We start from the raw sequence: 27,643 nt of genomic DNA, 5'->3' as shown, positions 1-27,643 counted from the left end.
GTTATTAAAAGTTATTTCATATATTTCAATAGAGTCAGAGTAATGTAGAACTCAAAAATAACACTCTGCTTGTGTGGTGTTCAGAAGATTTCTTCAGTAGTACCTAGTAGTAGTGTACAAATCTGTGACACCCAAATCGGCATAACCGACATAAGAAAGTTACTATAATTTCCATTTGTAACGAGATATACGTTAGACAGCCAGTATGTACCAACGAGCCATTGACATTTTAAACTTCTTGAAAAAAAGTTCCTGTTAAATACGTTAGGGGCGCTGATCAGTAGCTCGATTCTCTTTTACTACCGACTATTGACAACCGACCTGTCATCGAGAATTTTTTTATGAAAATCTGATCAGCGCCTCTGACGGGTGTCGTTGGAAATATTTTGGCAGTACATTCTAAATGTCAAAATTTCGATAGCTAGCCGGTTGTCGGTAGTCGATAGTGGTAGAGAATCGAGGTACAGTTGTTAAATTAAATTTGTCAACCGCTACTCGATTGCCGATAGTGATAAGAAATCAGCTGACTCGTCTTTATTCAGGCTAAATATTACTAGACTATTCGGTCTACCTGTCCTTTCGGGGAATACTATCGTGACTTTTATTACCTAGTACTTTACAGTATCAATTCACTACCTGCATTTCTAACAAAGTAGGATTTACGTTTGTTCCTGGAAGGGAATTAAAATAACGTGTTCTGGAATATCCCAGACTACCGATTATAGTAATATAATCTTTGTATAGTTTTATTACGAGGATGAGCTTTTTATTATACCAATACACTTTTTAACTGTAGATTTATAAAGAATAATTGAAAGTTTTGTTTTCTTGCATTGATTTAGCATAATATCTTTAGAACAGTTTATATTTATTTAAAGAGGTCCAACAGTGACAATATTATGAATTCAGTTTTTGGGTACAAGTCCGTATAACTGTTATAAGTTGCGTAAAAGTAATTCGAAAAGTCATAATTAGCGTAAAACTTTTAAGAGTATAATCATTAGTAAACCTTACTACATTTTTGTCAAATTTTATTCAGTCTAAAAATATTTCAACAAAGCTTCCCTTCACAATACGAACAACTTTTTATTCCTCAACATTTCACACACCCTTTATCAACTGTCACACGAACAGATTCGGATAATTACGCATGCATACATTGAAATTAACATTATTATCGTATAATACGCATTCACGAAAATTCCAGAATATTTTATTCAAAATGTAGACAAGTAATATGAAGTTATAATTGGGTAACTTTTACTATAGTACGCTGTTGTATTCGACTTCTGTGCACTGACAGAACGCGCGGCTGGTCAACGCGCGGGTTGAAATGTATGAAACTTTCTATCTCTGTAAAGAGTAAAAATCGGACTTCTTGGCTTTTATAATATGCTTATCTTTATAATAGAGCTCATTTACTTGCTGCATATATTTATCATTTCAACACAGCGTGGATACAATTTATAGGTTTTTGTTAGGTTAGATAATAATAATGCATGAGTGATAGATACAGTCCACTGTAACCCCATTTGCTGTGCTATATACTATTCTTTGTTATTACAAAATTTTCTTAAATTCAAACATATTAAAGTCGAAATTTTATTAACAATTTACTCCCCATGAATTCACGAAACAGACGCTTACACGCGCGTTCACGATCGGACTCGTCTCTAGTGACGTCACAATAAGAAGAATTCTGCACTCGCAGTCATTACCGGTCGAACAAGCTTGCACCAGAACCGTGCGACCGGAAAGACACAAATAGACTGCATTAAAACGACCTTGGTGGAAGTTAACGGTACATGCGATTCAAGTTTATCAATGAAATGTCGAATTTACTCGATCGAAATTATTGTTTAGTATACATCGATGCATCTTTATATTAAGTTTCCAAAAACCCGCCTAAAGGATTGAATTTCTAACATCATTGTAAAGTGTTCTGCTCAAGTGATTATTTATCTTATTTATGAATCTCGGGTTTTTTATTCCCAGGTCAAAAAATTATAATTATGCTATGATTAATAATACAAAGCAATTAAGACAGTCAATCCTACATACACGGAATAGATTGACAAACCGCGCAATTTGCAACCTATTTCATTGTAAATTTGTAACTGTGAAACAAGCCTTAGCAAACAATAAAATATCAATTCATAGAATTTTAATGCGATATTCAAAGTTCAACACATGAGCACTAGGATTTATTAGATCATTAATTTTGTTTTTTCTCCGCAATCCAATTGTTTTTGAAGATAATTTCCCAACTGTAATAAAATTGCTTCAGTAATTGTGGCTATTAGGGAACGTGATTTAGTATTAAACTCGTTCCGTTGTGTTTTTTGGTCTTTTGGCACATAAAAATCTTTTTTTTGAATACTCAGTACTACAATGCCTATTTTATTCACAAGTTCACTTATTTTCCCATTCACTCACGTGTTATCTATACTTATAATAAATCTGTAGGGAGGTCAATTCTGTACATTGAATATATTGAAAAAAAAACCAATGGGGGATGTTTAGTAACGGATACTGATACCGAATCTGCAATTTATACCAAATTAATTGGTTGCATTAAGGAAATAAATTGGATAGCTATAAAACAGACTATGTGGTAAGTTTTAAAAAATAAACAACGGATGATATATAAAAAATAATTACGGGCTACGCGGTTTCGGACGTATCATCGCAAGTATACATTATTACGCGTGTGAAGAGCTCCGGCGCAGATAGGTTTGTCTGTACCTATAATAATACTCTGAATCCAGACGGGTAAGCAATGGTCAGTCTATAATAAGGTATTATATTTTACACTGTAAACTGGTACGGATACAGACGAGAGCGGAAAAGAAGGTAACCACAGGAAATCAGGCCTGCCTGAGCCTGTGTCACATTGTGTGCCCTTCAGGTCCCTTTCGTAAATAACCATTAGATGACAAAGGAGTTGTTAGCATTTTTATGTGTAGGTGTATCGAGTGCTTCGCAATTCGCGTGCTCAAACAAATAAGAAACAGTACGAAATTCACGCGAGCGGAGCTGCACGGGTCAGCTAGTTTCCAAATAAAAATCGAAAAATTTAGTATTTCTTTTCTAAAAGTCCTCTTTACGGTTTTTGATATTCGTATATTTGCTGTCGTAATAGAAATTTTGCCCAATGTTTCCTAGTATATGAAGTGATTAACAAGTGCAACATTAACTTAGTGAATGCATAGGCAAAATGTATCAAAACAGTTTTAAAGTCAATAGTTTCTAGCTTACGTCAGCATCTGTCCAAACTTGCTCAAAAGTCGATAGATAAGCCTTTACAAAATCTGCAGATGTTACCAAACTTTACCTGTAAGTAGACCTGCTAATACAAATCCTTGCACCTTTAACACCCATTCACTAATCACAATAGTCAAACATCAATGGATTACGAAAAACCCGAGCCACATTTTTTCTCAGAAACCCATCATAATTTACAACCTTCATCCCTTTGTCTTACACTCACCATTGTGCTTTTAACCTTATGTTTAGCTCTTAGAGTTGAAAATGGTTTGTCGTGTTAAATTAGTTTTATTATTGTATTATTATTTAACACCTGTCAATGAGTGTCAATTTCAGTTAGTGTTCAGTCGTCGAGCAGAGGAGTTGTGTGGTTCTTAAGACGTTTTCAAAGTAGTTGCGTGCGAGTGTTATTGGATTTGGTCGCCATTGTGATTGTCCTGGGATCTTTTGTTGAAGGTTTGTTTATAATTTTATATTACATATTATGTTTATGTTACAGTGAGACTTGGTTGAAGTTATTGTGTAGAGGGTCAGTCGGTTTGTTGTATTATTGAATAGGCAATTCCGGTACTAATTATGAATCGGCTTGGCAGTTAATAAAGACCTAATTACTATTACTTGTAGATTTCATTCATTATTTTGTTCTTTGCGTAAATCGAACCTTGTGCAATAACTATAGGCATTTATCTATGCGTCACGATTGCGTTAATTGAGTAATGTACAAACCATTAATGACCAACCAATAACTAAATTATCGGTAAATTAAAAGGATGATAACAAATTACTTCCGGCTTTCTATCATTGTTGATAATTACTATTCGTTTAAAAAAATATATAAAAAAATCTTTATTAAACATTGAACAAAATATTTTTATCAAAAGTTTGTAACCTGATTACTGCACAAAAGGATCATCAAATAAAAAACCTGAAGCTTTATAATTTGTATAATCGATGCATTAATTAGTAAACTGCAATCATAACATCATTGTATCAATGTAATTAATAAACAAGGCAGAAAACTGGATCACTTCTCAAGCTTCACAAAACGAACTGCATTGGACCCATTTATACAAACAAGAATCATCCCACAACAGGCTAGTTTCGAGTAAGCGACATATTTTTACTCGGATGGGTTGATATCACAAGTGGTTAGTAGTCAACCTTGTGTCAAAGCTTTACAAGCCGCCTGAAATCGACATGGCTAAACGACTGCTATCTTAATTGACAACAACCGGGACCGACATTTTACGTACCCTTCGAAGCACGGAGACGCTATGTCGAAATACCACTAAGCGGCTACCCATCAATAGAACGACTGCGCCAAAAGTTAGACACATAATAGATTTGATTCGTATTTATGGTCGTCAGTACGTAAAAATATTTTTTTCTTGATCTAGTAAAATGCATAATTGCAACGCCTTAAACGTACTAATTCAATTACTCCAAATGTTTCCGTGGTTCCCCTTGCTGCCAATAGTTCCAATTTGCATAAATAGGTCCGATTAATAACTCAAGGTAGAGAAAAGCCTGTTTCAACGTATTGTAAAACAATAAATACAGGAAAAAACACTTAAAATTAAAATGTTTCCAGAAAATTGAATACTCTGAACGCAATGAATAAAATGAAATTTTAATGTATTAAAAATATTGCATTATGGATTCTTACTGCGAAATACTGAATTTTAATTATTTCATTTTTAGAGTTCCGTATATTTTTGTATAGTGACTAAGTGTATGGATATTATTTTTAAGTCTCGATTTCAAAGTTTGAGAAGAAACTTTGTGTCATAAAACACAGATTTACAAAATCTTTACATTGATTATATAGTACATATTTTTTTAAGATACCACTCCCGCATTTGTGCGGGAGATTGTCATAGTCTTGTTCTTGTACATACATTGATGAAAAATAAAATTTTGAAATAACGATTTCTACAATTTTTTTTATGTTATTAGATTAAGAGTAAATATTTCCGTGATAGAAATTTCAACACGGATGGAAAATATTATCAGATTTACTTTTAAATACTGAAACATTCGGCATCAGTTTTTTTATTCAATTCTTGTTAAGCCTAAGCGGCCACCCGCCCGCGGGCTATCCGCTCTAGCGGCTGCTTTACACAAGACCACAAAAAGTACAGTATCGCACTTATTCCAAACACTTTAGTATGCAAACCCGTACATCTAACACCATAAAAAAGAAAAGTATTTGTCTAATCTCGAGAACAATTGAACGGGTTCCGTGTGAATCCCCCGCTCATAAATTACAAACTCCTTGTCGAAGATTTGCTTGTATAATAAATTGCTTTTCGATAAGTGTTAAGGTAGGGGTAAAGTTGCAAGGAAAACGCCATGGGATTTTAAAATGTCGTAAAGAACTTTTATGGGAGTTTTGTTTTATAGGGTTAAAGTGTGTCCTTAATATTCAGTGCAGAGAATGATGATTGAAGAATAAATACATTAGCTCGATTTTTTAAAGTCGATAATATTATTTTTCTAGATGTGTTATCGAGAGTTTGACATTTAAAATGTATTTCAAAAATAGTTTCGCCCGTGCCCACTAGAGGTGCGGATGATCCGCACCTTTCATTTACATAAAAACGCAAGCCATCGAGTAATTTTGTATGAAAATCTGATCAATGCGTCGACTGTCGTCGAATTTGTACTAACAAATCATGTTTTAAAACTATGAAAGTACTAAGTTTTCCGACTGATACTTCAAAAAGAATTTTCAAAGTAAAACACCCACCAACCTACATTTAAAACAAAGGCTAAGAATTCCAAACAGTAGTTCCACCTGTTTTAGTTATAATGTTATATCTGTCAAACAATCACGTGTTATTGAACTAAGTGTCGGGCAAAGGTTAAGTAAACTAAATATGTGAAGCACTAGTCATAGGAAATATTATTTTAATAGACAGTGTTGATAAAACACTAGAAAAGTTATAGGATTGGAATTTAGTATGAAGAGGAATAAATGTTCGAGAACCAACTATGACCGTTTTTTTTATTATGAGAAGCTTTTATTGTAGTTGGTTTTACGCCCGTTGTTTTACCCGCGTGGAATTTCACCTCCGCCGGGGTGAAATTATTAGTTAGTAATAATTAGGATTCAAATAATTAGTTAATAATACAAGAAAACAAGTGCTAAGCGTTTATGACCGGGACAATATATGTATTGTTATACATTGTGTTTAGTAAACGTAGGATTGACTTAGGCTTCTACGGTTGTTGGCGAATGTTTAATAGTTTTAACTACTACATACTTTGATAAAATTTCAATCAATATAATTCTAGGCTTCGGTTCCTTTTTAGAATGTCATTAATAACCCAATATCGATTATATACAAAAAAATATCACAAAGTCTAATTGTAGTAATTATTTTTACAAACAAACAAAATAATTTAGATTACTCACATTTTATGTTGAAAAAATCAATTGTTCACAAAACGCAATTACAAATGAACTTACTCATTACGACAATTGTCATAGCTTTAATTAAACATTTTGTCCATTGAAATGACTCAGTCACGCAATTAGACTATTAGAAACTAATCGAAATATAATTGTCTTACATTATCATAAAAAGAAACATTGTGTAATTGGTTGAACAAAACGTGCCAAAGCTAATGTCGTAATTTCTAACGTTACAGATCCAAAATGGAAGCAATAATGTCAGAGAACGCTACAAAAGAAAATATAATGCAGCCAACGACACTTCAAGAGGCAATAAACATTATTAAATTCCTGAACACGACACATAAACAAGAAGTTGTGAGGCTGAAGGAAGCATATACGAAACAGGCCGACGTTATAAAGAAATTGGAATCGAACAGGAAAAAGGAATTGGAATTCCTATCGGGTGAATTGCAGAAATACGAAGTAAATTTGGCATTGAGAACAGAGGCGGTGGCCGAACAACTCGCACAAAAAGATTTAATTATAAAGAAGCAGGCGGATAAGATCGATGAGTTGAACAAACAGCTTGCAAAAGTAAACAGTTTCAATGTTAGCATACCTGAAATAAATATAATGGTCGATTCGAATTCTGACTCAGGTGTTGCTCTAGAAAACGACGATAGTAAAGCCGAGGAGGCTAAACCTGAAATGAAAGCTGTTAGAAAATGTAGTCGACGGTTTGGCGATACTATAAGTTTTCTACGGAGAGTTGACTTCTCGCCGATAAAGTATAAACCTTGTAATCGAGAAGGGACGAAAAAGAAAGACGAGAAAAAGGACAAATTGCAAGTGCCTACTCCTAATAAAAGGATGTTTCAACGTCAGACTAGTAACGATAAGTCGCCGAGCGATGACGAACGAACCGCACTCGATGAGGCTATATTCTCTGACAGTGGGGTAGAACCTTTAGTAATTAGGCCTAATAAAATAAACGATAGTATGAATAATCACTTTTCTGATGATGGAAGTGAAGACACCAGTGAAGAAATATTTGACAGAGTGATGACTAGAAGCAGTATAAGAAGATCAGTTAAAGCTAATCCTAAATACAAGAAAATAAATAGAACAAAATCCAAACTTCTAGAACAAGTCAAAGTAAATATTGTAGATTGATTTTTGAATAATACTTTTGATAAAATGTGCAATCCTATGTAAAGGCCTGAATATTAAAGTTCTTTATATCAATAAATTTTCTTTCGATTTTATTGAATCGTGCTATTTTATGAAAGATAAAATAAAACTTGTACCGAAAGATATGATTGTTTTATTACGCAAATCTAAAACAACTTTTTCCGAAGTTTTTCTAGAATTCACAAAATATACAATATTTTTTCTAGATATTCCACAATACAAGGCTTACTCATTTAAGACATGTTTTAACCCACAATCCTAAGTCACGATAGTAATGCCTGATAAACACAAAAGGATAGAAAGTATTCCTAACATTTACATATTTTATACTTATCACAATAGCACTAGTTTATAAATCCGACACTAATGATATTTTCTGCATACAAATCAACTCATTCACAACTTCTCATTTCATAAACAAAGGACACCAATCCAATTTGAGGATTAATCGCCAACCTGCACCATCAATCCTTTACCCTACACAAAACTCCATAGAAATTCCCGTCCGAAATCAATTGACACAACAAACGCAACTAATCGAAGCCATGCATACAAGCTGTCGGAAAATAAACATTAAACCTGGCCAAAGGTCGAGGGTGTAGGGAATAAATCATTCGTGAACGAAGCCGACGAATAAATTGAGGGTCGAGGCCAAGCATAACGTATTTGTATGGTTGCCGACATTTTTTACAGATTTGAAAAATTTCCGAGCAATTTTCCCGACCACCGATTTTTGGCAGAAAGTTCAGAGTTTGTGTTTTTAAAGTAGCTTTAAGGTCAATAAACTGTTCGTAGAACGCCTCATGTTTTCATTTAGAAACAGGGTTTTTTTTTTAATTGGACTTTTGAGAAGATCATCAAATATAGTCTTGTAGTCAGCACGGTCTGTGTGTTGAATACTTGGATCACAGCCTCACTTTTATTCTAAAGTTTAACGTTTTTCTAGCATGTTCATGCGTAACAGGAAATGCTAAAATACAGGACTGTATAGAAAAAATAAGTAGAAATCCTTCTTCAGTGGTGGGGGCAGACAGTCAGTTAAATTTTTCCTTTTTCTAAAATATTTATCCCCTAGAACTAAAACGTGCTCGTAACTTCCTATTTCCACATCAAAAACTTCAACTACAGAAAAACTGATCTAAAACAACAATTACAAGTCCGGATAAGCTGAACTCTTAACTGAACATAACTCTAACGAGAAAGATTATCTTAAAGACAGCGGACATAGTTCAGTTATCTCGGGCAATAACAATCTACATGGAAGTACGGCCGTAAAACTAGTTAAACCGACCAAGTTAAATTGTTTAGTAAACAGTTCTGTTGCTGGGAGTGTAACTATTTTGTAAGTGGCAATTTTATCTTAACGGGTAATCGGTTTGGATAACTTGTATTATTTGCTATTTGAAATTATGTGGTAGAAATATGTCGGTTAGATATTCTGCCGCAGCGCGTTTTCACTATCATTTCCAAAATGTAAATTCTCTTGGATAGTATTTTTTGGATTTGTTATATCAATGTAGGTAATTGGTAAGTAGGTATGTTTAAAGAATCACGCTTTTTTTCCAATTTCAGCAATAAAAAGAATATTTCATTAGGTTTTGAAGATTTTTTTTGGGACGCGGAGTATCCAATTGGAGGTACCGTGTCCTGGCCACTTTATGGTGACAGTTGAAGGAACACCGTCAGGTTTTTAGTCGGTATGCCCAAATTTAAGCCGGAACGCCTAGCCGGCGGGAAAGCCCGACAGACCCCCGCTACCTCCCTGGAGCGGGACATGCAGTAATGCATTTTCCAGACGAAAAAAAAAAAAAAAAAAAAAAAAAAGGTTTTGAAGATTTTAAATCGAATTCTAAAGTTCCTTCACTACTGTTTCAGTGTCGTATATAGTGATCATTGCCATATCTCATCAACCTCAAAATATCAAATCTAAACGAAAATGCAGTAAGTACAAAATATATTGGTAAAAGTTAAAACCAAAAAGATCTAAAAACAGACAGTGAATTTAAAAATAAAAGCTAATGGCGGAAGTGTAATCTTAGAACAAAAAAAAAACTAAGCCGAAAAAATGTTCTGAAAGTAAGTAAAAATAATACGGCCAGTAGCAAAATTTTCTAAGCCTTTAACTAAAAGAGGAAAAATAAAAAGGTTATTAAAATCCGGCCGCTACAGCATAAGCCAGATTACGTTTACAATTTTAAGCAATTTCAAAGCTAAAAGGTACTGGAAGGATTTATGAGATTATTTTTAAGCATTCTTGAATCTTAGCGATGTTTTTGAAACATCTGCGTGAGCTAAGTATAGAAATAAATGAATACGTTTAATGAAACAGATAAGAAAAATCCTTGGTTTTCCGAATAATCAGCCGAGCATTTAATGTTTTTTCTTTTATTATGCGTAAAACCTGCATTTATAAGACTTTTTTTGTAGATTATTTAAAATCTCTAAGAAAACCATTACAGGGTTCATAATTTGCTGTTTTGGACCTGTATTGCACCCACAAAGCTTTATACCTTCTTATATAATAATAATAATAATAAGCCCCCTAAATTCCTACCTTACGTCCGTGCCGAACGTCAGGCCACGTGGGGGGCGGACACGCATACTATAGAAACTTATGCGGCCAACGAGGATAAAGGTAAACCCTTTATGGAGATGAGTAAAAAAGTATACAATTTACGGTCGCTGCCCGGGGGTCGCCGGGGCACATCTGGAGCCGGTGCTGGGTGTAGCAGCATGCGAACCGTCGGCGATCAGGAGTCGAGCAGGCGGGCTCCCATCGATAAATCTATGACAGCCGATCGTCGGGGGCTGAACAGGCGGGCTCTTGGCGTAGAAGTGACAGCCGATGACTCAGGCGATGAGACTAATTCATTATTTTCTTCCATCCCTTCGACTCGCCCTTCATACATGACAAGAAGTACATCTACCTTGTCCACCATTAGTACGCCCGACAGTGTTGTGCAAGAAGTCAATCTCGACTATGAGCTTGCACCCACCTCGGGCCAAACGCGCAGACGATGGACACCTGAAATAAATAAGTTCATACTGCGCACCTATCTCCAATTAACCGCATTAGAAACCGATACAAAAACTTATTTAGAACCCCTGCATCTTAAATTCATAGAGAAGTACCCAGACATTCAAGTTAGCCGACAGCGATTAGGCGATCAGCGTAGAGCCATAGTACGTAATAAATTATTACCGCAAAAAATAATAGACGAAATATACAGAGAAGTTAAAGAGGAATTGAACCAGCTACAAATAACACTACAAACACAACACGTACAAAATCCATACAATCAACAAAATGTACCTACCCAAAACACAGTACAAACGGTAAGCTTACGGCCACAATCCCAAAACACAACACAGACACGAATGAGATGGACTAATGAGCAAAACGAAGCTATCATGAGATCCTATTACCGTATCACCAATCTAGGCACTAATGAAACGGCATATCGTCAACAGCTGCACGAGGATTTCATTTCCCGATTCCCTTCACTAGCCCACCTAAGTGAGCAAAGAATTGCTGATCAGAGACGTGCAATAGTGAATAATAACTATATTAAAAAGGATAGGTTAAATATACTAAAACAAGAAATAGCAGAAGAACTCCAATCACAAAACCGTAATTCAGCTGTAACTTCTACGGATCATAATTTATTCTGTAATGAATATAATATTGAAAACACACAACAACCACACATAAACACAGAACAATTAGACCTATTTGAAGAATTACCATTGAACATACAAACAAGTACGAGTATAATAGAAGCACAGACTATTTTATCTAGGGAACCACACATAGACGAGACATTTCAACAAGCATATACATTTTATAAAGACACTGAACCAACTAACAGAACATACATACCTAAACAAAAACCATCCAGAAAACTTGCTCACATAGTAAATTACTTAAATATTATCACACTTAGCGAAAACACTAACAACGACACTGATTTCCACACCTTACAGACACTTATTTACTGTGCAGCGTGGACGGCTGCAAAATTAAATGGAGCGAAGATTTTACTACAGTCTGGAGACAACAACACACACCACACTAAACAAGAATATAAACCAAGTTGGCAGAAAAGATTAGAAAGAAGATTAGAGGACTTAAGAATGAAAATAGGAAGAGTAACCCAATACATAAATGGTAATAGAAGTAGGTATATAGTAAAACAAGTCCAGAATATAATGAAACAGTACAAAACACACACCATTCATGAAGAACCTAACACACAAGCCGCACACACCCTAGACACACTTAAACAAAAATTGTCAGTAGTAACAGGTAGACTAAAAAGATACAAAGCGTGCGATCTAAGGAAACAACAAAATTCACAGTTCACACACAACGAGAAACTTTTCTATCGCAACATCCGACAGGCTACATCCAACACTCAAGACAATAGACGCCCCAGTGAAATGGTCAACACTCTCACTCCAGATTTATTACACAGTTTCTGGGCACAAATATGGCAAAACCCAGTACAACACAATGCTGAAGCTAGCTGGATCCAAACTGAAATGACAGCCAATTGTGCTGAGGTCCAGACTATGAATTTTGAGTACATCTCCCCTAGTATTCTTGACAATGTTCTCCGTCATGTACACAACTGGAAGTCCCCAGGTTCTGATAACATCCACAGTTATTGGTACAAGAAATTCACAACAGTACAGCCATACTTGCACAATTTTATTAATACCTTCATCCAGAACCCCAACACAATGCCGTCATACCTGACTTTAGGTAAAACATTCATGATACCAAAAGACCTCGATGACCTGTCCAACCCTGCTAAATATCGACCTATCACATGCCTACAGACCCTATACAAAATCATTACTTCCTGTGTATCAGAAGTCATTTACCAACACATCGACTCCAACAACATCTTGGCTGAGCAACAAAAAGGGTGTCGAAGATTTAGTCAGGGCTGTAAAGAACAACTAATCATCGACTCTGTAGTTCTAAAACAAGTACAGAAAACGAAATCCAATCTCTTCAGCATGTATATTGATTACAAAAAGGCATATGATTCCGTCCCCCATACTTGGTTAGTACAGGTACTTGAGATTTACAAAATTCATCCAACAATAGTCACATTTTTGAAAACTATTATGACACAATGGTCTACTGTTCTTAAACTCACTACATCCAATGAATCAATAGAAACTCAGCCTATTCACATACAGAGAGGCATCTTTCAAGGTGATGCTCTTAGTCCATTATGGTTCTGCCTTGCCCTAAATCCATTATCAAATATTTTGAACGCTACTACATTAGGATACCCTTTGAATGACACAATAACTGACGGACAGACAGACGGCCAGAGAAACTTATTAAATCACTTACTCTACATGGATGACATCAAATTATACGCTGAAACTGAAAATCAACTTACTGAGCTCGCTAACATTACAGAACAGTTTACAAAGGACATACAGATGGAATTCGGCATTGATAAATGTAAAATTAACTCAGTCAGAGCAGGACAAAATCATCAACATAACTACACCCTCAGCACAGGAGAACATATAGAGGCACTTAGTGAACAGGACGCCTACAAATATTTGGGATACAATCAACTTTTACAAATACACCACAAACAAACAAAACAAAAACTTACAACACAATTTCAACATCGACTTAACACTATATTAAAAACACAGCTTAATTCAAGAAATACCATAAAAGCAATAAACACCTTTGTCATCCCCTTACTTACATATTCATTTGGCATCATAGCGTGGACTAAAACCGAACTAAGAACACTACAACGAAAAATAAATACAACCATGACAAAGTTCCGCAAAAATCACCCAAGATCTTGTCTACAACGTTTGACGCTACCGAGAAAAGAAGGAGGCAGAGGAATCATAGATATCAGTAACCTACACAACAAACAAATTACTTCTCTTCGCAATTACTTCTTTGCTAAGGCAACCCAATCTACACTACACAAATCTATAGTCCAAGCAGATCATAAACTAACCCCCCTTAACCTCAAAGATACAGCAGAACAGCCCAATGAAAAAATAATAGACATTCAGACTAAAGTTAGAGAATGGACCCAAAAGTCTCTGCATGGGAGACATCGCCATGATTTGTGTCAACAAAATGTCGACAAAGAGGCGTCGAACGCTTGGCTCAATCGTGGCGAACTCTTTCCAGAGACAGAAGGGTTCATGATTGCCATACAGGATCAAGTTGTTGAAACTAAAAACTACAGAAAATATATCATCAAAAACCTAAACGTAGACACATGTAGAAAATGTAATAGCTCTCCTGAAACCATTCAGCATATAACTGGTGCATGCAAGACATTAGCCCAAAATGATTATAAACACAGGCACGACCAAGTAGCTAACATAATACACCAGAAACTTGCACACCGGTATAACCTGATTGACTCCATCACGCCTTACTACAAGTATACGCCACAAACTGTCCTAGAGAACACCACAACTAAATTATACTTTGATCGCGCCATCCTCACCGACCGAACGATTCACTACAACAGACCCGACGTCACATTAATTAACAAAACAACAAGAACAGGTTACCTAATAGATATAGCAATACCAAACACTCATAACTTACAAAATACAATAGCAGAAAAGCTTTCCAAATACACAGAACTCAAAGATGAAATAACCCGGCTCTGGAATCTACAAAAAGTTACAATAGTCCCTATAGTCATATCCACAACAGGAGTAATACCAAAACAACTTCATCAGTCCATAAACACCCTCAACCTACCAACGAACACATACCATCTCATGCAAAAAGCTGCTATATTAAATACTTGCCGAATAGTGAGAAAATTTCTTCAAACCGAAACCGATCTCCCACACAACACGGTTCAGTCAAATATCCCTAACTCAACCTTATCTATTTCTACTGATGTTCACTTGGCTTAGGCCCGTAGCATTGGTTTGCCCGGCAGTACGCCGAGAAAAATAAAAATCAAAAAAAAAAAAAAAAAATAATAATAATAATAGCCTTTATTAACAATCTTTTACAAGTTTTTTTTTTTTTTTTTATAAATTACAACTTTATATTATACTATATTATTAGCCTTCTTATATAGCATACAAAAATACTGGAAGCAAAGTTTTTTTTTACACACGTCGGCTTGTTTTATCAAATCTACAATATATGCTGCCTGTACTGAACTCCAAAGTCTAAATTGAAAAGCTGACTTGAACTATTACTGTCCGCAAAAGTACTAGAGCCTACATAAAAAGAAAAACACATCATGACACATGAATCACAGATATCAAACCAATATTTAATACACACAGTAAGCCTCCCTTTGTACCTTAAAGAAAACAAGATTAACTTTACAATTTCAGGCAAATTTCAAAGCTAAAAGGTACCGCTGGATTTATTGCTTGACCCGCAGGTATGCTTAAGCTTTCTACGTTATTCGTTTAAATTTCTTGTTTTCGAAATGCGTCTCTTGTGTATTTCTTGTCGTTTGAATAGCTATTGGGCGGCGAAGTGTACGATGGAAAATGTCTTGGATTGAAGAAGATTTTGATGCGGCATTCTTTGGTCCTGAAGTTGAAATTCTTTGGATATTGGGTAAATTAATGGATGGATATTTTGTGCATGTATTTTTAAGAAAGATCATTATTACTATAAAAAATGTTTCTGAGACGTGTGTAAGCACTTATGTGATAAAAAAAATTAGAAGACGTCTATTAAGCTGAGCGTATATCACTTGGTAAGAAGTCGATAAGATAATATAATAAATAAGATCATAAAGGCGTTACATCGAAAACATCATAGGCAGCTAAAAAAATCTCCAGTTCTCAAATATGCCCAGAACAACTGCTGAAATCTTCCATATACTTGTGATATCTCAGGTGTTTTCAAGATATTCAAGTTTATCGTATCTACGTATAGTTTTAATTCTTGTAGAGTGCCAATAGTCCGTGTAATGCAAGAGGCGACAAGGCGCCAACTTGGACCTCCCGATACAAAACTTTTCACTCGATGTATGCTGATTTTTATATGAAGTAGGGATTGCAAAAAATACAACAATTTTCTCTGGTAGACTACTCCTATGTAAAGAAGACGTGATCTTATACTTATGTATGCACAGCAATTATTATGTATAATGTTTTGAATACACACATAATCATCTGCGTCGTTAGAAAATATGACGGGCAATGACGGTGAGAGAGATCCAGCAGAAAGAGAACGGCTATTGACGATATCTCATGTACGTTAGGGTTAACATTTTCTGTTCAAAAAAGCGCGAAAGGGTTATTATTTATAGTAGAGTCAATGATACAAAATAAAGCCAACAGTGAATTGGATTCCCAATTCCTATAGATAATTTATTAAAAAAACAACTCGGCTCACTATAAAATCCATTGTCCACACATCAAACAGAGCTTTAAAAAAGAACGCACAAAAAAATTACAATATCAGTAAAAAACATTTATTATTCACCATTGTTTCAGCATCAGCGAAAGAGAGAAAAATCGTAATTTTTCAGTATTTACCGCGTAATGTATGACAATGTTTCATGAAAATCCAACGTGAAAAATTTTTCGGGGGGAAATTCAATGTGAGCGCAGTTTTACGGTTGGAATCTGGACATATGTATGTTGTTTACATCGACAAAATGGCGGCTATTGTGCAAAGCACAGGTACGCTATTGTATAAAACTTCTGCTATAGTAATAAATGTCATTTGCAAAACCCGACTGTGCGATTGTTTGGATTCCTGTATAATGGGTATCTGTATGCTGACGTACGGGAAGTGGTAGATACAAGATATTATTTTTTGAAACAATATACTTTTTTGTTAATAATTATAATTAAACGAGCGTAGCGTGACTCTATTTAATCGGTACTATGGATTTTCTAAGTATGATATTTAAAATACCTACATAATATATTGAACAATTAGTACCTACGGTTTTCGGTTGAGGCGCTGATTAGGTTTTGAAAGAAAATTAATTATTTATTATTATAGTAGTAGGGAATGACCCTTTTGGATAGTTACCGTTAGTCTGTGATAGTCATTCACCATTATTGCCTATCATATGATTAAGTTGAAATATCGAAATCATATTCGTGACTAAAAAATACCTCTTCCTAATACATTATGACAATGAGAATATTAAATTACATAAAAGAAATAACCATTGGTCCTTAAGTTCAAACACACTAATATCCAAAAAAACCTATGATTTAATTCGACACTTCAAGTTCTTGTTAATATGTGAACGCTACAAGTTTAAAACTTTACCGTGCAGTGTGCACTCCGCCCATCACGGGCACATTCTGATATACGAACGAATATCCTATGAATTGTTAGTACACACGTTCTTTGGAAACTTTCGGTACCTTTATGCTTTGTATGTTTGTATGGCACAGAATTTATTGAACTGCTAAAATGATATTGGGTTGTGTAACGTTAAATATTTGGCCAGATAACGATGTCAACTTTACGATCAAATGCAACAACGTCACTCCTTTCTTTAAGAAATTACTCAAACAAAATTATTTTATGCCGTTTAGACCTGAGAAATCCGAGTGGTCTCAGCTTGTCAACGGTTTAAACCTAGGGCAGCCCACCAATGGTCTTTCGTAGTTGAATTTTTGTATGCCTGAAAGTTTTAAAACACATTTCTTAAGGACATGCAAACCCTCAAGTCCCCTACGTGCACCTCGCCAGCGTGGTGGACTGAAGGCCCTTTCCTCATTTGGGACTCTTCCTGGCAGTGAAACAGAGTGCAGTTTAGGTTTTGAAATGTACCAAATTTTAATGTGAATATCTAATCAACACGAAATATTACATTCAAACTATCATTCAATATTGAAATTTCGATTTGATTTGCTAAAATGATGATTTTGACCGATTAATTAGTAATTTGATTAGGGAAATGATATTGAATATAAGCTTTTCAAGTCAAATGAACAAAATAAATTGGTAATATAATGGAACAGAAACCAATTTTCCATTTAATTTATATTCATACGTAATCATACTGAGGATAATCATAACTGAATTGTATATTATTACTTGTTATTTGACTGCCTCTGTGGCAAATTCTGTAGTGTATGCGAGCAGCGGTCTCGGGTTCCAATCCTGAGTCGGACCAAAAAGTATTTTCTAATTCTTTCTATTAAGCTTTTCTAAGAGATTGCCCAAAGTTGGAAAGTTGAGGTTCTAGACCTCCGTGCCTGTAAAGCCATCGGTCCTGAGCCTGACTTCTCTGGTCTGGTCGGCACTGGTCGTGTCGGTTGAGTAGTGTATGTGTAAAGAGCTTACAAGTGTATTGTGTACACACTTAGACACTATGAACAAAGTCCTGCACAGTTGTTGTGGTTTCAATGTAACTGCTGCTGTAGCCGAATATGGACTAAAAGGACATTATAAGTACGCAGCTCTGCTCATGTCAAAAGCTTAAGTTTTAATAGTAGCCTATCTTTCATAGCCTAGCTTAACGCCAATTACTATATTAAACTTCTTCAATATCCGTTCAGCAGTTCAGTCTTTGAAGATAGATAAGGAGGCAGACAGCCTTTCACATACATAATATTAGTCACGTAAGTATGGACAAATACGAAACATTGTGAGTACTCAATTTTTTTACTCATTAACGCAAAAACTATTGAAAAGTTTACGATAGAAGGCACACAGATTCCTACGATAAAAATTAATAAAGTATTTAATGAATACTTTTTATTTCAGAGGTTTTACCACAGGAAGCTTTTCACTCGTAATCTTTCTACGCAAGCAATATCGCAGGTAGAAACTAATAACGCTATAATAAGTAACCTGATTCAATTATAATATACCTTTCTACAAGTAAGAACCCACGCTAATACAATTGCACCACAATTGTTTGTATAGTCTAATGGACTGCACTGAATTAACGCTGATTGAATACAAATAAATGATACATAATGATATTGCTTCGTTACGACTCATTACTTCTAAATTATAGGTTTATTGATCACTAGTTGTTAGATTAGATTGCGTAATAATGGTCGTATATATTACTATCTATTTTAATATTTTAGTACAAACACATTTCGTCGAATTATGGATTCATTTGGGCGTCTGCATTGCAAAATAAGCTTTTCTGAATGATTAAGTTTATAAGAATTTTTTGCTCGATATTTAAGGTAGAGCCAGAATCCGTGTTTTCTAATTCTTAGAAAATAAAGATTATAAAGTCACTCTTTATACTTACCTATTCAACGCAGAAGTTTATATACTGCAGGTTATGTGACAAGAGCAGGGCCTTAGCGTTTCAGTAGACACGTCATCGACTACATTTGGAGACTTGCTTGAAAACGAGCTACTCTGCTAAAAACGAAACTAATACAAAATAAGAACTACGCGAGAACTAGCTCCATATTCCGTTCACAAAACAAACATTAGCAAAAGTCACTAACATCTATCCGTCATCCAAAATCAAAAAACTATAAATAAAAGACCATATTAAATATGACATAGCGTCAGAGCAACGCAACACGACCGAAAAGGAACACATAAAAAAATCAAAGAGACAAGGGTCGCCTCAAGGGACAATATCGTCCCTTCTGCTATGGACCTGCCCCCAACAGAAATATAAAAATAGAATGAAATAGTAAAAATGTTGACGACATGCGACTATGCGAAATGATAGGACCTTCCAATCTACATTTTGGGTGGCGATTTACGTCATACAAGCATTTCCTGGGTATGTTTGGGATCATTATAAAGAGGCTTACATACAGCGTGAAATGTGATTTTGATAAAAATAGGTTGTGGTCTTATGGTGGTTGAGTGATTCCGTTCTTTTGTTTTTAGGGATTTGATCGCAATTTCGATCATGACAAGAAAGTACGTAATACGTACTGAAATTTAAAAGTGTTTGATCGAGACATACATCTTGAATAATTTGTAGATATACCTACAAATATTTCTGTGTGGCAATCGACGGGAAAACGATCTTGTTTTCTATTAAAACAGAAATCTAACTAACGATATCTGCGATAATACAGTAGTTTCATTGTTTTTGTAGACATCATGGCATAAACTGCATCACTGCATTCCTAACTAGTAACAAAAAAAATAAAATAACTATGAGCGCAAAGTATACTAACGACAACTGAACAAAATATCTACTCCAAAATTGTCTCCACAGGTCTCTTTAAAATTGATTTTATAGTACTATCAACATCCAGCGCCCCCAGTGGGTGTTATTGAAACTAATTGTTCAGTTCATTTTAAATTTAAAATTGTCGATGCTCGTTATTATCGATATCGCGCTACAGTAGCTTGATTCTCCACCATTATCGAACAGCCTGCTAAATATCGAGATCTGCGTCGCTAGCAGGCGTCGCAGAAATTATTTTAGCTGCACATTTTGAATGACAAACTTTCGATACGCGACAGTACCGACACTAGATAATAGCACTACAGTTGTCTTCCTCTAACTCACCCATTCCTAAACCGTCTGGCTGTTATGTATACGTTGCATACAGCTCTAATAATTCTCCATTACTATTCCTAGAATTAATAGCCATAGCATGTCAAGACACAAGTCATCTTAGCAACAGCATACAGACAATAATTAATCCTGGTGATCCGGTCAAGTATCAATATTCTGCTATTATCCTTAACAGGATTAATAGTACCATATCGTAACAATAGAGGGAGCGACTGAAATGGCAACAATCGATTAGAGAAGTACGGCAATGTTGTTTTGTTTTGTATTTGGTAGGTGACCATTTAGGATTGGTAATGTTAGGACAATTTAAAGCTTGTTTTGGCCATTCATGCTTATTTTATAAGTGCAAAAGACTATTCGTCTGTCAGAACTTTCAAAATTTCGTGTAGTAACTATGTTTTTTTTACGGGAATTACCATGGATTGCTTGACGTTTCGGCGCAGGTTACAATGGTCGTAATCACAGGCGGACTGAAATTTGTGTCTTTTACGCTCTTAACTGCTGCATTGTTTTTGGTAGAATTTAGCATGTATATAGATTATTTTTCTTGGCTAGACAACTTTGGAACTACTCCTTTGGAAAATAACTTTTTCAAAGAAAAATTTGCCAAAAAATTTAAATCTTTGTTAGATAAAGTTTCTCACTATAAAAATGGCCAATAGATGAAGTCAGTAGATCATGAAAAATGTATACAAGAAGATGTAACAGTAAGTAGAAAATATTGCAACAGTGGCATTTTATACTCTCGTGTATGTAACGTATGTTAAAAGGCATTACACGTAGCTTGTACTGAGTAAAACGTGGTTTGTTTTAGAAAATATCTCTAAGACGAACACAAAGCTTTGGTCCACTGAAAATACCGTACCTTGGGAACACATAGTCCGAATAACAGTAACTGGTATTTCCTGAGAAAATATTAAGAAGCGGCTACAGTTGCAGTCTCCTTTGACCACACTGTGCGGGGGCGTTTATATTCACGTACTATTGAGAGCTGCCTTAAGACACAAGTTAAAGCGATTTAATTTTGTTTGACTGTAATTAGCAATTGTCAATTTTTTGTATAATTGTGATAGTAATAATGTTTTTGTGGGAAATGTATGTTGAAACATTAACCATTCTTTCTTGTGATATTGTATGGTTCATATTACAGTTTCTGTTACCTACTCTTTTTTTGATATTTTTTAGAAACAGCCTATTTGAGGTCTCATTTTCAGGTATGTTTTGCTTTTTTTCACAGTGATTTTGATGTAGCATAGTTAATTCCAGACATTACAGGTACTTAAGTCATCTTTTGAATGCTACAATTCAGGAATGAGAGTTACGAGCTCCTTGTATCAAAATTCAAAATTTGGCACAAATTGGGATAAACTAAACACTATTGAAAACAATATTTTGATATAAGTCAAAAAACAATTTAGCTATTAACACCTTAAACGAAGTAATTACAGATACGCTATGCCCTATAACTTATACCACACTTAGTGGTTTGTGGGTGCAATCGCCGAGCGTCCTTTGTCTCCAGAGAACAGTTTATACCGACGTGATCATCATCAACACTCGCTTACAGGCAACTCTTATATTGGAAAATGTTGCCTTTCGACAAAGTAAATCTAGAGAAAATTAACAGGAAATAGGTATTTTTAGCACTGCAGAATGTAGCATAATACATTTTTGAGATTTAAAAAAAGTGAATATCTTTTTAATTTTTATATTAATATATGAAATAATATCATTTAAATATAGTTTTGTTTAGTAAATTATAATTAAAAAAAAAAAAGTAAACCATGTTTACAAGTTTAAGTAAGCGATGTGGTCAATTTGACAGTGGGTACACTTTGAATTTAACACAAGTTTCACTGATTAGTATTCCAGTATAAAACCTTAAACAAATCTATATAATTGAAACAGTTCAAGAATTTGGTTAAACACGAAAAGATTTGAATCAAATATTTACAATGCAAAAGTCTATGCGATGTTGCCTATAACAGAGGTTATGACAACCTATAAAATTGAAGTATGTCTCTATCCAAATAGAATTTAAGACAAACTTCACGAATTTTGCAAATGTCATAACATTTATGCGGCAAATTAAAGGCTTCCCCAAGTAAACAGCTCTCAACTTTCGACGAAAATCGTCATCAAAAATGCATTTACCTTCAATTTAATAGAAAAAAATGTGCGAAAAACTTGAACATTACAATTGCGGGTGTACAATAGACGATCATTACAACGACGGAACACCAGACGCTAGCAATTTGCACTAAAGGAAATCCCGCGGAACAGACGTGCTATTGAAAATAGCAGACTGGTTAAAAATGTTGAAGAGGTTATTGTTGGAAACCATTGTGTGGAATGTGAAGGATTTAATTTAGATTATGAAGTAGGAACTATTGTGAAAACCGGTTAAAAAAGATATTATTTTTATATGGAAGATACAAAATAAATTACAATATCAGGTATTTTCGGTGGCACTGGGCTTTTCACAGTGAAAATGAAACTAAACTACTTCATATAAAAACACTTTGAAAATATATGTTTGCATCTTTATCAAAATAGTCCGATTACGTTGAGAAAGCATTAAAATATCACTAACGTAACAACGCCTAAAACAAATCATAATTATCAGAAAGGAGTGGACACTCACATTCTATGACCAATATCTTTTAATACGTGTTAAAACCTGTATATAGAACGCTTATTACATTTCAAAAATGTCTCACTATTTTCTAAACGTAAAGGTTGTCAAAATATGAATATGAATATGAATATATCTGAAAATCTACACAACGTTTTGCCAGCAAGTATTTATAATTCAGTATTCATAAAGCTATAGTCATATTCGTACGACATTTTCAGTTTTATAGTCGCCGAGGTGAGATCTTCAACTTTATTGTTATTACATTTTACTTTAAAAGCTTCGTCGCATTACAGAAAAATTGTGTGCAGGTTAACAGAATATACGTGTATTTGCTTTTCTGTTGCGAGTTAGTAAAATAAAAATGGTAGGATAGTAGTAAGCGGTATTAGTGTAACAGTAGAGGTGTTACAAATGTAGAAATCATTTATTTATTTAGGTACTACCCAAAACTGATCTTAATACAATTTAGAGACAACATGCATAATGATGTGATTTCGATTTTATACATCACAACTTGAAGGAAATAGATAAAATATAGTAATATTTTGTCTAAAAAATATAATAATTATGTAAAATATCGATTTACTGCAACATCGTTAGTCATATCGATATTTTTTTTTGGGCTTTGAATACCAGAATTGTATCTTAATTGAAAGCAAATAGTTTCATTAATGTTGTTTTAAAATAGCTATACAAAATCAAATTGTAAATTACTACAAAATTAGTCATAGTGCAACACTAAAGGCTCCTTCCTACTAAAATCGTGACCCCCAAAATACTCAAACCAGGAAAAATATAATCTTATCCAGTTATCTGAATGCAGATTTCAACAAATGGAGCTCGGGTTACACTACATTAAAACATTTCATTATTTTAGATGCGAAAAAATTATACAGGGTGTAGAAAAACTTCGGTAACGTACGTTGTTATGTTAAGACTTTATATTTTCGGTATTAGTAATAGTTTATAAGAAGCAAGGTATCGGCAATTTGAATAAAAGTTAGGTCCCTTATACACTCCGTTTTCTCCGACCTAACACTTCTCCGATACGCAACGCCTTCAAAGGACTACTTTTATACAAATCTAATGACATTCTACCTCCACGAATCGCATCCGGCATTAAAAAACAAAGTAGCTGTATGAATTTCATTGATTATTAAAAAAGTATCGATAATGTGCTTGGCAAGCAGTGGGACACAATCAACATGAAACGCACGAAGGGCTGAATCGAGCAATCGGATTCGACATACATACATTTTTAAAGGTCTATCTTTCAGCAATCCTGTATATAACAAGGAAACTGCAACAGAAAGCTTTGGCGTCAAATGTTTATTCATTTTTATTCCAGCACTGGTATGATGAAAATGTACGCTTTTGTTTAAAATCACTGCATTACTGTTATTACGTTTGGGATCGCGGTCCCGGAATTTGATACTGTATATTCGTGTATATTTTATTCAGAGATATTTTATTTTGCTTGAAAAATGGTAAATAATTCTTTGAAAGTCACATACTATTATTATGTGGCTATCATGATAAAACAAAAAACAAAATACGAATGGTATTATAAAAAGTTATCGTTTAAAAAAGCCTTATCACAATGTGATTGACATTGTATGAAAACTTACTAAAAACGTGATTGTACTACGGTGAACAAAACATACATATTTGACAACGAGCATTTTGGGTCAACTTACAATAAAATAAAAATAAAAATTAATCAATCCAAAAATGTATTTTATTATTATTGTATTTTTTATTAAAATAAGAATAGTAATATCCCAATTTATTAATGTCATTAAATGTATTTCAAAAACAAAATATATATTATGTCACCAACTACCCACATTTGTAAAAAACAATATTTACAAACATACCCTTGTATTTCTCTATTCTAATAGCATGACGATAGTAACCAATACTTGACGCGATTTTATCAAAATTTCAATTACTTATAACCTGCAGTGGTTTCAGTAACAAACTTATTTTTTCAGAGAATTTAGAAAAGTAAGTAGTATCTTTATTTACTTATAGTTTTTAGCAAATTCTTAACACTTAGGAAATTAATTACTTTTTTATTTTGAGCGACACATGTTTTTCAACATTCTAAAGAACTTTATTTACAATTTATTAATCATTGTATAAATACTTAATTTCAAAATGTGTTAAAGATGTCTTCATCGGAATGAAAAGCCGACGTAAATGTATTAAATACAAAAATCACATAAAAATAGTACCTGTTACGTCATTGTTTTTATTTTTCTTTCAGGTATGTATCACAATGGGTCCCACATCACCAACAAGTAGAACATTATGCTCTCGCCACGAAGCCTTACTAAATGCATCAACACAACTTGAGGCTGAAAACCTACACTACCTCAGAGATGCCAGGCACTTGCTAGCAAGAAAGAAAATCATCAAAGGAAACATCATCCTCAAACTGAGGAAGAAGATGCAACCAATGCCAGCAACTCATTGCCATAAACTTTGCAAAAAGCAACTGGTAGCATCAGGTCCGATACCAGCCAGTAATCTTGTTACAACATGTTATCCATACCAACAAGATTACAATTATCCTCTCACTATGAACGATTGGCCACAACCTTTGTTCAGTGCAGTACCTGTCATAATACCTAGTACTACCCAAGTTTTCGCTACACATCTTACTCCTGTGATCGGTACAGTTGTTCAACCTCTACTGTCACCAGTAATACCACAATACGCTCAAGATGATGCAGGGAATATAACAAATTACGGTCAGGAGTATGGTTTTTGTACGGAACAGACAGATGAAATTTCTAATGAACAAACATACTACGTACAAGATGAGGTTTTATCAACATTAAATACAACGGCTGATGTAAGCGAAGTTGAAAATCAAGATCCTGTAGAATCTTACTTGAAATTACCAAAGGAATTATTTCCGACCCCAAATATGTTGGCTGTCGACCCAAATCCTATAATAGATGAATTTTGTAAAATGCCAAATTTGCAGCGTCACATGCCTTGGATATTGGACTTGGAGTTTGGTATTCCAAAATCTCCAATAACACGGCCCATACCGACGTACAATGTGAAATTTAATAGTATACATTGCAAGAATGCGCCTGATGCCATACATCCGGGCTTTGAGAGCTGCGACCCTGATTTCAAGAGGGTTTTACTATTTTACTATGATTGTATAGTGTCTGCGTGGTACAGAGGCTATATGATAATGCATTGTGATAGATCGGTAGAGAATTTCCAATCGTGGTTGTTACTGCCAATGCAGGTACTAGGGATGTGCTGGCCCTGAAGCATGTTTGCATGATTTAAAAATATGTTTTTATTTTCTTTTTTAGAAGAAATATGAAAATTACCTCAAAGGTTTTGTTTTGGTTTTAATAAATTTTGAATGCCTTGCTTTGTTTATTTTATTCAATCACCTGTTAAGTTAAAATGATTAACAGAGGACATTCACATACCAATTACGATGATAATTATTTTTTAATGTATGTCTTTTATAAAAAATGTGAGCTTATTACCATATACCAGCCAAGTAACTAAAATTCTGTATACGTTGGGTAGCTTCTAAGATTATTCTAAGGGACAATAGACATTCTTGAAGCAACTTCGAAACCGGGAACCAAACTTGAAATATTATGATCAACATTCCAACCTATGGTAGTCAAGTCCTGATTTTATAAAAACATCTAACTTCCCACAATTTCCTTGCAAAATATTGAATAATAAAGACCTAATGAAAATGAGAAGTGACATCAAAACACAGTAATGACACGACATTATAACAAATGAGGCTTATTTACCATCTGATACGGACAGAGCACCAATTTGAATCGATTCACACAAACCACTAATAGATGAACTGATTTTAGTCACTGAAATAGATATGGCGTTAGATAAATGAGTGCTTGTTTCAATGGCAGTACTTAATTGATATTAATTTTGTTATGTGGTCGCATATTGGGTTGTTTTTTAGATATTTTAATGTTAAGTTGTGTAATTATTAGATAACACATCGATTCATTTTTTTAATGATAAGTAATTTTAGGTAGTTTGTATACCACTAGACTCTGGCCTTAGAGAGAGAGAGAGATAGTCCAAAATTTAGTCAAGGCATTTGTCCAAATAATAATATGGGCTCTGACTAACAAAGTGGGCTGGTAATGGATAGTTTATTTTAATGAAATACCTGATATTTTTATTATTTATAATCAATTTAAATGGAAATTTTAGAACAATCTAAGAGTAATTTGAATTATTTGGAACCTTAAGTGAAAAATATAAAAATAGTTGTAAAATACGTTAGATTAAATTTAATTTAGAAATCATGTTTCTCACCGTCTACCTTTCTCAGTTGATTGTATAATGTAGAACCGCATTCTCTCATCAAAATCTGACCCAAATTTAGGGTCCCTAATGACCCTGTGCAAATTTGTGGGACCACCGTCGGGAATTCAATTCACGCCAGCTCTTTATTTATTGACCTCTAAGTTGAATTCTTCGGAGGTAATCAAGCACTAGTTGTTTGGGTAGACGCTAATTAATTACTCATTTTGTGTATGTAGAAGGGCTACTCGTTTTAATGCGCTTTATGAGCTTGTGTGAATAGAGTTGCAAAATTAATTTTGTTTTAAATATACTTGCACTAATTAAAGTGAA

At 34.3% G+C, this 27,643-nt stretch overlaps 3 protein-coding genes across 3 annotated transcripts; all 3 read left to right on the top strand.

Moving 5' to 3' along the window:
* The first annotated feature begins 3,045 nt into the window (after positions 1-3,045).
* LOC142976052 (uncharacterized) lies at positions 3,046-7,981 on the top strand. The gene is made up of 3 exons (XM_076119254.1): positions 3,046-3,336; positions 3,604-3,723; positions 6,922-7,981. The coding sequence occupies exon 3, from the start codon at positions 6,929-6,931 to the stop codon at positions 7,838-7,840; it is 912 nt and encodes a 303-aa protein (XP_075975369.1). The 5' UTR covers positions 3,046-3,336; positions 3,604-3,723; positions 6,922-6,928; the 3' UTR covers positions 7,841-7,981.
* A 2,529-nt stretch (positions 7,982-10,510) lies between these two features.
* LOC142976307 (uncharacterized) lies at positions 10,511-14,797 on the top strand. The gene has a single exon (XM_076119594.1). The coding sequence runs from the start codon at positions 10,511-10,513 to the stop codon at positions 14,795-14,797; it is 4,287 nt and encodes a 1,428-aa protein (XP_075975709.1).
* Positions 14,798-24,850: 10,053 nt separating this feature from the next.
* On the top strand, positions 24,851-26,384 carry LOC142976037 (uncharacterized). The gene is made up of 2 exons (XM_076119235.1): positions 24,851-24,988; positions 25,251-26,384. The coding sequence occupies exon 2, from the start codon at positions 25,263-25,265 to the stop codon at positions 26,274-26,276; it is 1,014 nt and encodes a 337-aa protein (XP_075975350.1). The 5' UTR covers positions 24,851-24,988; positions 25,251-25,262; the 3' UTR covers positions 26,277-26,384.
* The last annotated feature ends 1,259 nt before the right edge of the window (positions 26,385-27,643 follow it).

This window comes from Anticarsia gemmatalis, chromosome 10 (assembly GCF_050436995.1).
Source record: "Anticarsia gemmatalis isolate Benzon Research Colony breed Stoneville strain chromosome 10, ilAntGemm2 primary, whole genome shotgun sequence".
Taxonomy (NCBI): domain Eukaryota; kingdom Metazoa; phylum Arthropoda; class Insecta; order Lepidoptera; family Erebidae; genus Anticarsia; species Anticarsia gemmatalis.
Note: the sequence above shows the minus strand (reverse complement) of the source record. Positions and strands in the feature narration are given on the sequence as shown.